This window comes from Vollenhovia emeryi, unplaced genomic scaffold (assembly GCF_000949405.1).
Source record: "Vollenhovia emeryi isolate VEMERY1.0 unplaced genomic scaffold, V.emery_V1.0 DF939453.1, whole genome shotgun sequence".
Lineage (NCBI taxonomy): Eukaryota > Metazoa > Arthropoda > Insecta > Hymenoptera > Formicidae > Vollenhovia > Vollenhovia emeryi.
This window is the reverse complement of record NW_011966913.1, coordinates 37,033-53,532: the sequence shown is the minus strand read 5'-3', so window position 1 is coordinate 53,532 and position 16,500 is coordinate 37,033. Positions and strand designations below refer to the sequence as shown.

Sequence of the window (16,500 nt, the reverse complement as noted above, 5' to 3'; positions counted from 1 at the left end):
ACCGATCATCGCAAAAATCAATACGAACCTTCCTTTAGTGATTCTATACGTTTTAAAAAAAAAATTAGCCCGATATTTCAAAATTTACAGAAGTTACAGCAACCACAGACATTCGAATGCGTACATACACACATACACACGCACGCACGCACGCACGCACGCACGCACGCACGCACGCACGCACGCACGCACGCACGCACGCACGCACGCACGCACGCACGCACGCACGCACGCACGCACGCACGCACGCACGCACGCACGCACACATTTTTTAGTTTTAAAACATTTTAAACATATTACCTAAGAAAACTGGAAAAAAAATTTTTCACGAAAACAAAGCTTCCTCAATGAGGAAGCAAAATTTAATTGAGGAAATTAATTAGGATATATGTATACATTTATTCAATGTCCAATATTCAATTATTTTTAATTTACTGTAATAATTATATATTACGTAATAGTAATATATTAAGTATTACGCATTACCAAGTCTGGCATGCTAACTGCAGGAGGTTGCGGACCAGGGCTTCCTCTGATTTCCTGACCGGATGCGACTTTTCGTCTCAATCGATTGTGTAAATTTACTATATTCTCCTTATCAGCAACTCTGAAGCCAATATTATACCGATTTCCGCATGCTGCCGCTGGTGTTGGTGACTACAAGATAATTTTATGAAATTAGTTATAAGTTTTTTTTCTTTTTCAACTTTCTTAATATATATATAGATCAAAATTTTCAAGCTCTTTCAAGAAATCTCAATGATATTTATATCTAAAAAGGAGAAAGAACAATTTTTAGTTACATAAAAAATAACGTAAATACCAAGACCACGTTAAATGACGTTTTAAAGACGTCCTATTGACGCTAGAGACGTCATTAAAACGTCATTTTACATCACCTTGCTATGTAGAAGTTTGAAGAAAGTAATTTCTTTTATACATTACATACATATTTTTAGTTAAGAGGATGCTAAACCCGTCTGTTTTATCGACAAGAATTAAAATACGCAGCCAAATCTACATTATTCTGGTCGACTTTATATCAAAAACAAAAAAAATTAAAAATTTTACTAATTTTTGGCATACTTGACGACAATATTTGCTTGATACAAGAATTCTACAATAAATATATACCAAATGAGACCAGACTAGTCTAGGGATAACATACTCGTATAAGAACAATATCGTGCAATTAGAACTAAGATTAATAGCCTAGAAAAAAGATTACTTCTAATTACCGCAAGTCTAAAAATCCAATTCTAGAAGACGAGATAAAGATCAAGATGGCGTGTAAAAATAGTTGCAGGCTTTCTCGAGAGACGTCACTGCCAAACATCTGTCAGATTGTCGGTAAAGCCATGGTGTCGACGATTCTAGAATTCGATCCAAAATCTCGATCTGAGCAATGTGTAGCTAATAAAATTGCTGCTTTTTCGTAAAAGTTGCAAATTGATTGGTTATATTAGCTACACATTGCTCAGATCGAGATTTTGGATCGAATTCTAGAATCGTCGACACCATGGCTTTACCGACAATCTGATGCCCATTCTACACCTAGGGATGATCCTACTTTTACCACATCCGATACCCCTTCTATACCTAAAGCTAATCCTACTTGCAGCTTATCCGAGGGAGTAGTATAAAGTGTAAAAGGGTACACTGTAGTTGTACTTTGATACGATTGGAAACCAACCAAAGTGTAAACCTTTTACACTTTATACTACTCCCTCGGATAAGCTGCAAGTAGGATTAGCTTTAGGTATAGAAGGGGTATCGGATGAGCCACAAGTAGGATCATCCCTAGGTGTAGAATGGGCATGACAGATGTTTGGCAGTGACGTCTCTCGAGAAAGCCTGCAACTATTTTTACACGCCATGTTGATCTTCTCGTCTTCTAGAATTGGATTTTTAGACTTGCGGTAATTAGAAGTAATCTTTTTTTCTAGGCTATTAATCTTAGTTCTAATTGCACGATATTGTTCTTATATGTTATCCCTAGACTAGTCTGGTCTCATTTGGTATATATTTATTGTAGAATTCTTGTATCAAGCAAATATTGTCGTCAAGTATGCCAAAAATTAGTAAAATTTTTAATTTTTTTTTGTTTTTTATATAAAGTCGACCAGAATAATGTAGATTTGGCTGCGTACTTACTTTAATTCCGTAACAGAGTTTTGCATTTCTATAAAGCCAATTAAAAGATTAATTCTAAACAAAAATGTCGATAAAACAGACGGGTTTAGCACCCCCTTAAGGCTCCTGGGTTGTCACTGCGGCCATATTGAATTGTGACGTCAGAAGCGAGAAATGACACACCAAGAATTGTTGCGTGGCATTTCCAAATAAAAAGATATTCGACCAAAAGTACACTTTAGTCCGTTTTAGCACACTTCCAAAAGACTCCGTAAACTATCCTTTTCCCTTGGCAGCTAATAAACAACTCTACAGTAAACGTCAAAGTTAGTCAAATTATGCAGGAAAACACATGATTTGACACTGCCGAAAGGAGTGGAAAATGTCTTTCTACGATTAGAATTCCTCGCTAATCTTAGTTTTCGGAGCTTTTTAGGGGTTTCACGAATAGGTCACACGTAACAGAACTAGCGTAAAAGAAATAATTACGAAAATCCACGCAACAATAAATTGTGTTGTCAATCTGTCACTTTTCACGCCTAATACTTCAGCCGGCGACAGGGCACTGCACGAGTATTTATCCCACGCTGTCAGAGGCGAACAATGACACGCTGAGAATTCTTGCGTTTTAAAATAAAAAGATATTCGACTAAAATTGGCTCCACGAACAGCTTTGGTAGCGTTTGCGTTGGTAGCGTGACAGCGAGCTCACCAAATGCACCCATATGCCCATTCTACACCTAGGGATGATCCTACTTGTGGCTCATCCGATACCCCTTCTATACCTAACGCTAATCCTACTTGCAGCTTATCCGAGGGAGTAGTATAAAGTGTAAAAGGTTTACACTTTGGTTGGTTTCCAATCGTATCAAAGTACAACTACAGTGTACCCTTTTACACTTTATACTACTCCCTCGGATAAGTTGCAAGTAGGATTAGCTTTAGGTATAGAAGGGGTATCAGATGTGGTAAAAGTAGGATCATCCCTAGGTGTAGAATGGGCAATACAGATTATGATAAATTCACTTATCATGCGGTAAGTCGTTAGGACAGGGTTCTTATTCCTACTGCTAGCGACTATATCGCCACCGTCATCGCGGAGTTCTCGGCTCAGGGACCAGGAGCCTTAAGGTGATGCTGGAGTCTCTCTGTTTTACCGACATTTTTTAATTAGGGATATCTTTTAATTGGCTTTACAGAATTGCAAATTTCTTGTACACGATTAAAGTTCGCACAAAAATAAAAGTCTGTCTACTCGAATTTATATAAAAAACGAAAAAAAATTAAATATTTTGGCATGTAGAGCTGTCACATGACGAAAATATTTGCTTATACAAAAATTCTATAGTTTATATCTGCAAAATGAGACCGGAGAAACCTAGAGACAACATGCAAGAACAATATTGTGTACTTGGAACTAATTGTAAGATTAAATGTCTAGAAAAAAGTGATAGGGTTAGAGAAAAATTTATAAATGCAAATACAGCTGTAGAATGATAAGTAGAGCACTGCATGATGATAAGATGGCGCTGCAATCTAGTAGACAAGGAAAGATGTATCGTATTATTGCTCTCTCTTTCTTTTTTATGTAACATACATATACGCACACATACATAACTTTCGCGTTGTCGGTAAAACAGACAGACTCCAGCATCCCCTTAAGGGGATGCTGGAGCGACGGGCCAACTCCGACGGGATAGCGCCCTCATCTGAACGGAATTTAAAAAATCGATAATGTCGGTAATTGTCGACATTTTTAATTCCTGCATGACCATTTCTACATTACCGCAGAGAAAAAATTTCGCGACAATACTTTTTCGCGACAATACTTTTTGGCGATACTCGTACTACGCGCGCGCGAGACATCGAGGAACTATTGTCCACGCGCCTCGTTATCTGAGGCTCGCCGCGGTGCCGCTCGCTGCCATGACAATTGTTTTTGGCATGTCACACACCGCTGCACGTCTCGCTAGCCGATCGATATTCACTGTCGCTAAGAGATCTGAGAAATAAAATGCTTTGGCCTGCCTAATCTGGCCTATCTTCTCAGTTTGACTCAATCAATTTGCATTTTTCGATTGGTTAGTTACTTGTCAGACACCCTTGGCTGCGTTCAGAAACGTCACCCAAGTACCCCAGCGTAACATTCTATCCTTGTTGCTTACAGACAAGGATAAAATGATACACTGGGGCATTTGGGAGATGTTTCTGAACGCAGCCCTGCATGTACACGGAAGTGTAAAACATATTATATAATACAAAATGTAACGTATGCATATGTACACATGTGTACGTACACGCGAAACGCAATACGCTGATTATTTTAAATATGGAAAATATAAAATGAGCCCCTCCTAACGCCCATTCTCGTGAGAACGCAACCAATAAAATTTTTCCGTCTCTCCGATTCAAATATACAAATAATTGCAATGACTAGTATCATGATAAGACACATCTGATTTTTATTATATGTACTACCATCAGAATTGATGCTTCTAGTATTAAATTTACCAGTACTGTCAGAACAGACGCTTCTCAATTGTACTACAATCAGTACCGTCTGAATATATGCTTCTGGCTTAGTTTGCTAATATCGTCAAAATAAACGTTTCACTGAGATGTGTTTTATCTCTAAAATATATTTGAAATATTATAACTTTTTTTTAATACTAGACAACACAAGCGCGCGCTTTGCGCGCGCCATTTGCTCTCTCTAAAAATTCGCATGGTTTGACAGCTGCAAATAACACGACTGAAGCATGTCGTATTGCACAAGCGAGACAGTCAATCAGTAAGAGCAGACGCTTCTAATTTTTATTACAATTAGTGCCGTCCAACTAGACACATCTGATATGTTCATATTTTCCCAGTACCATCAGAATAGATGTTCCTGGGATTTATGTACACCAGTACCGTCAGAAGAGACGCATCTGGTTTTTGTTTCTAACTACTATTTTACATGCTATCAGTATCGTCCATCTAGACACATCTGATATTGTAGGATCTGGCTAGGGAGGGGTCGTCGAACGAGAACGGTAGAGATCAGGGTAAATCACGAGGACTTTTATTGCTATTCGGTACACGTCGTCCTTCGCGTATGTTAGTATGGCGACTACTGTCGTCCTCCTTCCTTCTTCCCCGCCGTAGTTCCTTCCCCTTCACAGGGACCCGAGGTGGCGCTCTCACCACCGATCCCACACTCGGTCATCCTGCATTCAGCATCGCCCTCGATGCTCGGAGTGTCTGGATCGTCGTCATCTCCTCCTAGTACGTCGATATCCGGATCCCAGCCTTGCCTCGGCCAAGGCTTGAGATGATCGGCTGCCGTGCTCGTGCGTGCCGGCCCCTCGTACTCTCCCAGCTTCTCGACTAGGTATCGGTCGTTCCGCAACTCCATGGTTATTTTATACGGACCTAAAAACTTGGGACGTACTTTCAGGCCTGGTCCGAGTTGCGTACGCTGAATCGCCACGACATCTCCAACTCTGTATTTATTGGCCGATTTCCGCTTGCGATCGTAGCTCCTCCGATTCTCCGTCTGGATCGCCTGGATGTTCTTCTTTGCCTCGTCTCGTAGCTCCGATCTCTCTTGTTGGAACGTTTCGACAATTGCTTCTCGCAACGCCTGATGCAATTGTGGGTCGTCCTTCAGTCGCATGTCGCTCCCAATCAGTAACTTGAAAGGCGTCGTGCCTATCCCTCTATGGAACGATGAGTTAATAAATTGCTGTACTCTGTCTACGTACCTATGCCATTCGCCCGGTCTTGCTAGCGACAGTTTGGTAAGTATCGCTGTGATGGATTGATTCATGCGCTCCGCTTGCCTATTCGCGCGAGGCACTCCAGTCGTGATCAGAACCCGCTCTATGTTTTCTTCTTCGCAGTATTGTTTGTAGGCCTTGGACGTGAATGCTGATCCGCGGTCCGTCACTATCCTCCTCGGATTTCCAAAGGTTATCGCCTGCTTACGCAACCGCGCAATTACCTCGTCCGCCGTCGTTGATCTCGTGGGGTATAACCAGATGAATTTCGTGAAGGCATCAACCACCACGAATATATGCGCGTAGCTCTTCCTCGTTGAAGGGATGGGGCCCAGATGATCAGCGTGGTAAGTATCTAGTGGCCGCTCCCCCTTTGGTAAAGGCTGCAGTAACCCCTCAGCGGTACCTCGCTTCTTCTCCGCCAACAGACAACGTATGCAACTGTCGATGACTCGCTGCACTTTTGAACGCATCGAAGGGAACCAATATTCGCGTCGAATTAGATGCTCCGTGTTTCTCCACCCGAAGTGACCCTGCTCGTGCACTTGGAGGATAATTTCCCTCTGCATCGTCTTAGGTACGACGAGTAACAGCGTTCCATGCTCTCGTCTATATAATACTCCGTTGGCCATTTCGAAATCTCCGTCGCCGGTCGCCGCCGTCGACTTGATTATCTTCTGCAACTCTGGGTCGTCTGCTTGCTCCCGTCTCACCTGCGCTACTACCGCGCTCTGGACTTCGCGTACTGCCAGACATTCCACGGGGTTCCGGCTCAGGGCATCTACGTGACGCATGGCTGTGCCTGGCCGATGCTCCACCTTGTAATCAAACTCCTCGAGTTCCAGCGCCCAGTGAGCCACCTTTATGCAGACATCCTTCTTCGACATGGTTTGCATGAATGCTCGGCAATCAGTTATGATCCGGAAAGGAATTCCTATTAAATATACGCGGAACTTGCGTATAGCTTTGACCACCGCTAGAACCTCCAGTTCATAGCTGCTGTACTTCTCCTCAGCTCCGCTGGTCTTCCAACTGGCGAAGTAGATTGGATGCAATTCGCTGTCCTCGCTGTCTCTCTGCATTAGAATAGCTCCGAGACCGTGCTTTGACGCATCCGTATGTAGCTCTAACTCAGCACCCGCCCGATACAACTTCAATACCGGATCGCCCGTCAGCGCTGCCTTCAGCTGCTCGAACGCCTGCTCCTGCTCGATTCCAAACCTGAATCTCGCTTCCTTCTTCAACAGCTGTGATAAAGGACGTGCCACCAGTGCATATTGAGGTATGAACTTCCGGAAGTATCCCGTCAGCCCCAGGAAACTCTGCACCGCCTTACTGGACGTAGGCTTGGGAAATCGCGCCACCGCTGATATCTTCCGCTCGGAAGGCCTCACCGTTCCAGCCTCAACAACGTGGCCCAGATATTCCACACGCCGCACCAACAGCTTGCACTTACTCCAGTTCATTCGCAGCCCGTAATCACGCGCCGTGCTCAAGACCATCTCTAGCTTGTCCAAGCACTCTTCCTCTGTTTTCGCTGGAATGATAAAGTCATCGAAGTATATTGACACTACCCTTGCTCTTACCAACTCTCTGAATATCGCTCTGACGTGTCGTTGAAACACTGCTGACGAATTGCCCATTCCCATCGGAACCACCAAAAATTCAAATTGTCCGTCGGGCGTCACGAAGGCAGTATATTTGATGCTCTCTTCTTCCATCGGGACGTGGAAATAGCCGTCCTTCATGTCCAGCGTACAATAGACCTCGTCCTCCGCTAAGCTGTCCAGCTGATCTTCTACGAGTGGAGTTGGTAGCCGCTCCCTTACTATGACGCGGTTTATCTTCTGATAGTCGACGCATAGCCTCATGCGTCCGTCCTTCTTCTTCACTAATATGATGGGACTAGCGTATTCCGCATTGCTGGGACGGATTATCCCCTTCTCGATCCAGTCGTCGATGATGTCGCGTGCCTCCCTTCGGTGTTCCGCCGACAGCCGTCGGGGATTCTGATAGATAGGCGTGTCATCCTTGAGCACCAAACGCATCTTGACGCCGCTATCCCTTATTTTCTTAGGATGATAACCTTCGACCAGCTTCCGTGCACGTTCGCGGTTACCTGGATCTTCTACGTGACTGAGTGAAACTTCTCGACTCTTCGTTTCTACTGCGTCGTCGCCTTGCACGCTAATGCACAATACTTCCGCCCAATTTTCTTCATCCGTCCGCGTCGTCGTCGTCTTTGCTTCGTCGAGTTCTCTTAGTACCGCCTGTCGTCTTCTTATGCATACCTCGGCCAGATCAGACAATTCGCCGCCAATTATCAGATCATGTCCGGTGTAGTGATCCGGCACCACATCCATGTCCAAACTGAACTGCATTCCGTCGATGGATACATCGGCTGTAAATCTTCCCAATGTTTCACGGTTAGTCGCGCCCACTCCGTCGAACTTCTTGATATCGGGTCTAATTGGAGGCGCTCCCAACTGCACATACAATGTAGATCGAACGAGGTGTAGATCGCTACCAGGATCAATTATGGCCGTAACTTTCTTCCCCAACATCTCTAATTCCTTGTACGTCTTCTTATCGCTGTGAGACCTGAGTGCGTCTACTCTCACCGGCGTGGGATCCTTACCCACGCTGTTCGTTCCCTTAGGGCATTTTGCAGCTATATGCCCATGCTCACCACACGAAAAACATTTGGATCCCTTGGCTTTACTAGGGCACTCCTTACTCAGATGCTTGGTCTCGCCGCAGTTGAAACAGCGTTTATTCGCCGTCGCCGTCGTCGTCGCCGCCTGTCCTGCAGCATTCGTCGGTTTCTTCTTGCTCTGCGCTTGAACTCGTTGTTGCGCCTTGGTCCGATTATTCCTCTGTGCTTCGTACTGCGTTAACCTCTGCCGTAACTCTTTGATAGTTACCGCGCCGTACAACACGGATTTGTTAACCTCTTCGTCCTTGATACCGTCTATTACGTATTGAATCTTCGCTTCGATTTCAATGTCAGCGTGGCTGGCGAGCTCCAGCACCCGGTAGACATATTCCTGGTACGATTCGTCCGTCTTCTTTGAAATCGTACTCAGATCTCTGTGTACCTGGCGGCTATTCATCGTCTTGCCGAACTCCTTAACCAGCTTTCTTGAATGCCCGGTACGTTTGTACTTGAACCTCGAAACTTACGAAGAGTTTGGCCGACCCTTTCAGCAATCTCTTGGCATAAATAATTTTCTGCACGTCGGTCCATTGGCATAAATCGGCTGTCTCTTCGAACGACATAAACCATCTGTGTACGTTCTGGGTACCGTCACCACTGAAGGGTGTTAACGCGTCTTCAACGTCTTTGTACGTCATTACGATCTGTCTCGTTCTTGTATCGTGAAGGTTAAGTTCGTATCCGTCTACGTAACCCACTCGATTGCGGCGTGGTGGCGCCCCCGTCACTCGCGGCGTGGTCGCGATGCCCGATTCGCGACGGTCAAGTTCAGCGGTGTCGTCATTCTGGCCGCCCTGGACGCCTTCCCCCTCGTCTTCGTTATCGTCATCGTCACTCTCGTCATCGTCGCTCTCGTCATCGTCGCTGTCCTCTCGTCGCGAGGCCGCTCGCACTCTTTCGCGTAATGTTGCCTTCGCTCCCGTCACGGGCAACTTTAATCGCCCGTCTTTGCTATCGATACGTTTTTGTTCGCTCGACCGTCTATGCCTTGATTCGCGCCGTCCGCCATCTCACGGACCTTGCTGCGCGTGACCGTCTTATTGGCCATTGGTGGATCGAGTCCTTCTGCCGTCTTACCGTCTTCCGTCGTTGAGGCCATCTTACCTCGTCGTCATCTCGGTGAATACTACCGCGTCTTACGTTATCGCCACTGCGACTCGTCGTCGGGTCGGCTTATCCGATGTTCGCTGCTCGTCGTCTTCGCAACCAACGTCGTGCCTCTTGCGCCGTCACCTCGTCTTGGTGCGCGCCTCGTGCGTCGTCACTTCGTCTTTCCGTCTTCGGTCGGCTTGTCCGATGTTCGCTGCTCGTCGTATTTGCAACCAACGTCGTGCCTCTTGCGCCGTCACCTCGTCTTGGTGCGCGCCTCGTGTGTCGCCACTTCGTCTTTTCGTCTTCTATCGCTCGCAATACCACCGCGATTCCGGCCGTCTCGCTATCTCGCGACGCTCCTCGATGATCCCGGACGAGCCCCCAACTGTAGGATCTGGCTAGGGAGGGGTCGTCGAACGAGAACGGTAGAGATCAGGGTAAATCACATTTTATTGCTATTCGGTACACGTCGTCCTTCGCGTATGTTAGTATGGCGACTACTGTCGTCCTCCTTCCTTCTTCCCCGCCGTAGTTCCTTCCCCTTCACAGGGACCCGAGGTGGCGCTCTCACCACCGATCCCACAATATGTACATATTTTCCCAGCTATCGGAATAGATGTTTCTGGGATTTATGTACACCAGTACCGTCAGAAGAGACGCATCTGGTTTTTGTTTCTAACTACTATTTTACATGCTATCAGCAAAAGAATGATACATACAAATATCTGTAGAATGATACATACAAGTATTTCGTGAGCAGAAGCTAAAATTTCTGACATGATGGGCTGTGTTCCGAAACTTAGCATAAACGGTCGAACAACCTTTCTGACCACGAACGTACGTAAAACACCTTTGCGATTTATAAGTTCTGCGATCATCATTGTCAGCTAATATTTTTCTATGTAATAAAGGTATACTAACCTTAGACTGTATGTTTTCCTCACAACCAGTACGAGAAATAACCTATATTAAAAATATAGGTTATTTCCAGTACTGGTTGTGGACACGTACACTATACACAGATTTTCCGTAGTAGCAGTGAATACTTTTTCTTCGCCAGTTCTGCTTACGGTATCAAAAAGTGTATACTTTTCTCTTCAATTTAAAAAAAAAGAAGTTCCTACGATTTTTTTTCGCCAAATCACAGCTCATTGAAATAACCCTTGTGTTTTCGACATTACCGACGATATCTCCGTTAAAAATCATCGTAGCAAGATCGTTTTTCTTTCAAATTAAATGCACTTTCAGCTTCGAAAACTAGTCACCAGATTTTTCCTCGAATGCATCTGCGCTGCTGTAGCTTTTAAAATGTAAGGACATGTTTTTACCTAAAAACTAACCAACTTTGGCCAGGTGCCTGGGCGTAGGACATTTTTCCTCGCTAATTCTGCTCGAAGTATCAAAAAGTGTGTACTTTTCCCTTCAATTTAAAAAAAGAAGAAGTTACTGCGATTTTTTTTCGCCAAGTTACAGCTTTTTGAAGTAACCCTTGTATTTTCGTTCATTACCGTCGACATCAGCGTAACCCAATGTGCACGTGGAGGTTGCCGTTCGGATTTTGCACATCGTGTGGCCCCAGTGAACTCTATACATACTGGAATGAGTGATCTATAGTTCTGGCTGTTGCCGAGAGAGAGGTGCGTTGGGTGAATCCTTGTCTTCTTCTAGTACCTGATTGGATAATCGCATATAAGTGTGGGAGACTATCAATGCGTTTCAATGTTCACAATGCAATGTAGTTTGTAGGATCGGGTTTAAGCAGTAACAATGTTAACCTATAACGCTCTTTATTTTTCCGTCCTCTCTGTTCGGCGGAACCCCGATCATTCACTCCTCCTTCTCAACGGGGCCCGCTACCAACTCTCGCCGCCGACTGCAGGAGGGCGCTGGCTCATCGCGAAATTAATATACAGTACAACCGAAAGAAAAATGCTTTTCCACATAGAAATTGCCTACAGTTCGGCCCTCCTGACATGATGATCGTCCTCGATCATGCGGCAATAGTGTACATACATAATAGTCTCATTATAATAACCAATACAATAGGATAATTTATAAGATAAACAGTAATACAATTTAGCGATAATATAACTTATACTAATATAATTGATATAGATAATAGAATAGTTTGGAAACAGCATGGCCTTACAACTAGTATTATTTCTCCTCGCAACGCCGCATATGATCCACGCTTACGGTTCCAGTATATGGAATCTGAGATAATTGGAATCCCTCAATGTCGGTTACAATGTATCTATCATGATCTAACACCTTTTTCACTACGTACGGCCCTTTGTACTTTGGTATTAGCTTTTTGTTGATTCCTGGAGTATTGTCAATATTCTTGATCATTACGTGATCTCCCTCTTCGTATTTATCGGGTGGTTTTCGCCTCTTATTATACTCTTTGCTATTTTCGTTTTGTAAAGTTTCAATCGCGTCGGATGCTTGCTTACGGTTTTCTAAAAAATCTCTATCCTCAACTGACAATGCTTCTAACATCTCTCGAATCTTATCATGTGATGTAGTATTTTGATTGATCCCGAACAATAATTTACTGGGTGTTGAGTTTGTAGACCTACTAACAGTATTATTTACCGCATACTCTATCGATTGGAGAGTTTCACTCCACTTATTTATATTAATCGCCGTTTTCGCCATCATTGGTACAATAAGACGATTTATACGCTCTGCTTGCCCGTTGGCTCTTGGGGTAGCTACAGCGACTAACACGTGTTGAATACTCAATTCTTTTAACGTACTTGCAAATTTATTCGAAGTAAAGCAGCTCCCACGATCACTGATGATTCGTTTAGGGATACTATATGCGCGAAAATAATCATTTAGGTGTTTAAGTGCCTCTTCGCTTGTAGTTGACTTACAAGGATATAAACGGATAAACTTTGTAAACCCATCTACGATTAGAAAAATATGCTTAAATCCTTTTCCTGCCTTTTCTAATGGGCCAAGGTGGTCAATATGAATAGTTTGAAACGGTAGGTTTTCCTTTGGTATTGGGTTCAAGTACCCTTCAGCCTTTCCACTAGTAGGTGAGAATTCAATACACTTCAGGCAATTAGCGATATATCGTCTTACTTTCCCGTACAATTCCGGAAACCAATAAACTCGCAAAATATTTTCGGTAACTTTTCCTATACCTACATGACCGATGTCATCGTGACACGTGCGTATTATATTATTTTCCAAACAATGGAGTACATAGAAGAGTAACTTATTGTCCTTAGCCTTACGATAAACAAGTCCGTCACGTAATTCAAACTGTTTACTCTCTTTGAGTTCTAATTGTTTGCGTATTTCCCTAATAATCGGATCCTTATCTTGCTTTACTGACAATATTCTTTCGAAAGTATTGCCTTCCAATACTAATACTGCGTGACATCTACTCAAAGCATCGACGTGCGACATTTTTAAATCCGGACGATGTTCAATTACATAATCATACGACTGGAAAAACAATGCTCATCTCGATATTCGTGGGTTTACGTTTTGCTTACTCAAGGTTAATCGAAAACTTTCGCAGTCAGTGAGTATTTTAAATCGGATGCCAGCCAAATAGATATGAAACCGCTTTATTGCGTACACAACCGCTAAGAACTCTAATTCAAAACTGTGATAGCGCGCTTCGGTATCGGTAGTTCGCTTACTGAAATAGAATACAGGTTTAAGTAAGCCATCTTCTTGACGCTGCATGAGAATAGCTCCAAACCCAGTTGAACTTGCGTCACAATGTAGTTCAGTTTCCAACTTAGGTGAATAGATCGCTAATATAGGTGGTGAAGCTAAACAATTTTTAAGAGTATTAAACGCGGTATACTCGCTAGCTTCAAATCGAAACTCTGTATTCTTTTTCAGAAGATCGTACAACGGTTTTGCAATTCGGGAGAAATCTTTGACGAAGCGTCGGAAAAAACTTGCTAGACTTACAAATCGATGCACTTCGTTCGTGTTCCGCGGCAATGGGTAGCTAACTATCGCATCTACGTTTTCCGTACTGGGTCGAATGCCATCACGGTCTATCATGTATCCCAAATAAGTAATCTCTTCCAACAAAAATGAGCACTTATCAAGTCGGAACTGTAAGTGGAACTGAACTGCTCGCTCGAATACTTCCTTCAGAATATCCAAATGTTCACTAATCTCTCTGGTAGCAATCAATATATCATCAACGTATAACAATAACTTATCCCGTTGAATCAAATCTAAAAAGATACTATTAATAAAACGTTGAAAAACTTTGGGCGCGTTTGTCAGGCCGAAAGGCATACGTAAATATTCAAACTGCCCAAGAGATGTAATGAATGCTGTCAATTCTATAGATGGTTCTGCAACTTTTACATGATGGAATCCGTCATGTAAATCAAGGGAGGTGAAATATCGTTTGTCACGTAACCTATCCAAATGGTCATCTATTAATGGCGTCGGGAAGTTATCTTTTATCGTGTTCTTGTTCAATTCTCTGTAGTCGATACAAAGGCGTAATTCCCCATTTTTCTTATGAACTAACACAATCGGGCTTGCATAGGGAGACTTACTCGGTCGGATAGCATTATCTTTCTTTAACTTATTCAAAATGTCCTGCAACTTCTGTTTGTCCGTATATGAAAGTCGGCGCGGACGATAGCTAATCGGTTGATTATGCTTCAGGCTAATGGTCAATTCTACCGGAGATTGAGGGGTTGGCTGATCAATTGACAATTTCTCTAAATATTCGCTTCTGAATAAGTCTTTCACTTTCTCAACAACACAATGCTGTAATCGAGGGTTAATATTCATCTCCTCAACAACAGATGTTGGTTCCGATATACAATTCATATGCCAAATACTATCAAACTCATTAGTTTGCTTGTTCTCATTCAAATTGAGTGATTCACTCTTCTCTTTAACTTTAGTAATTAACGATGAAATATCAATACAATAAGGAGACAATATGTAGTCAGGCCCAAGTATAGCTGCGACCGTTATTGTTTTTGCTACATGAAACTTAACTTTAGCTGGAATATTTTCAATAATGCAATCAATTTCAAATAGACTCAAAATTTCAATTCTCGATTCGTTAACCCCATAATACGACATTGCGCCTGTCGAGACAGCTTGTCGAACACAATGCGGCACATAATCTTCTCGGATTAACGATATGGGCGATCCCGTATCAATCATAGCCTTTACCTGAAACTTACAATTATTATTACTAACATCCGTGGTCGCATATTCCACGGTTACTACAAAATATTCGGTATTATCTGTTTGGACGACATGTGTCGCCTCTTCGGTGGTTGGCAGACTCTTCTTTGCTTCCTCCGGACACTCTCGAACTCGGTGTGCTTTGCTTCCGCAGCGAAAGCATGATCCCTTCTCCCGGGTGGCTGGTTTTGCGCAGTCCTTTGACACGTGACCATACTCACTGCAATTAAAACAGCGCGGACGATTTTCTTGCGCGACCGTCGTCTTAGTCTTCGGCTCCTCCTTCTTTTCACCACGTCGCCGGTCCACCTTCTCCATCTTCTCGTCGTTTCTGCGTTGATACCCTTTCGTGTACGATGGCAGCGACAAATTTGCAAAGGCATCCAGCAGGTCTTCCTCCGTGCTGAATCGTTGTATGCGTGCTTGGTCACGCATGCGACTATCCGGGATACCATCAATGAGATAGTCGGTTCGTTCATCTTGTGCAATTGAGGCTTTATTCGCTAATATTGTTTTAGCATGAAAGTATGTAGCAAAACTTTCTCCTGATTGCCATACGCGTTTTTCAAAATGTCGTCTCAATTCCAACTTAGTTCGTCGCCGGTTGAACATAAGATCCATGCGTTCAAATAGTTCCTTCACTGACAATTGAAGATGTGTTGACTTCGAGTGATACCACTCTTGCGCCTTCCCTTTCAATCGAGAACTCAGCAGCATCTTCGTTGCGTTTTCATCCAGTTGATACGTTACTCGTAAGATTTCTGCCTGTCCCTTCCAAATCTCGAAGGTATCTTTGTCACCGTTGAAATCAGCGAGCATATCACTGATGTCCTTAATACGCACGGGAGGGGAAGAGGGGGGGGCTGTCGTCGTGCGTGGCACACTTGCCGCACCACTGGTTACGTTGCGTTCTGCCAATTGTAATTCTCGTTGCAGCACCGCATTTTCTCGCTTCAATAAGTCAAGCTCCCTCTGCAATAGGTTATCTACACCGCTCGCCCCTGCATTGTTTCCTTGTCCCGCGAGGTCCTCTTCCGTATCCGTCGCCGCCGCGCCGTCCCGCTCTCTTCGGCAGTAAGAAGAACCTCGTCCAATCGTTCAGATTCTATAGTGAGCAATCGTCTAGTCAATTCGGCTCTATTGCCGGCAGGCGACAGATCCAGTTTCTTCAGAAACTCTCTCAACTGCGCGACCTTGTATCCCGCCAATTTTTCCATGATGCAATGTTGCGTAACGCGCGTGAACAGGTCGTGCACTGGTCTTCAATAGACGTCCTCGTAACCGTCGATGACCAAAACAATACAATCTTGCACTACAATACAATCTATCACTGTCAATCTCGTCGTCAGTCGTCAGTATATCGCCACAATTTTCTGTCGACGATACACGACCAAACACGTCGTCGTCAATGGCTCTCGCGGAAAGGGTCGGACACAACTCGACTCCCTCGACGGTTCACGCGGGCGTTCACAATCGTCAATGGTGCTCGCGGAGAGGGTCGGACACAACTCGACTCACTCTACGGTTCACGCGGGCGTTCACAATCGTCAATGGTGCTCGCGGAGAGGGTCGGACACAACTCGACTCACTCTACGG

The 16,500-nt window shown here is 44.0% G+C and overlaps 1 protein-coding gene across 2 annotated transcripts in view; it reads right to left on the bottom strand.

Moving 5' to 3' along the window:
- Positions 1-461: 461 nt before the first annotated feature.
- The window catches only part of LOC105557574 (venom allergen 3-like), a 21,639-nt gene continuing 5,600 nt past the window's right edge, over positions 462-16,500 (bottom strand). For both annotated transcript variants that reach the window (XM_012004841.1, XM_012004842.1), the window contains exon 2: positions 462-657. In XM_012004841.1, the coding sequence (XP_011860231.1) occupies positions 469-657 (189 nt within the window). In that variant the 3' untranslated portion in view covers positions 462-468. The remainder of the gene's footprint in view (positions 658-16,500) is intronic.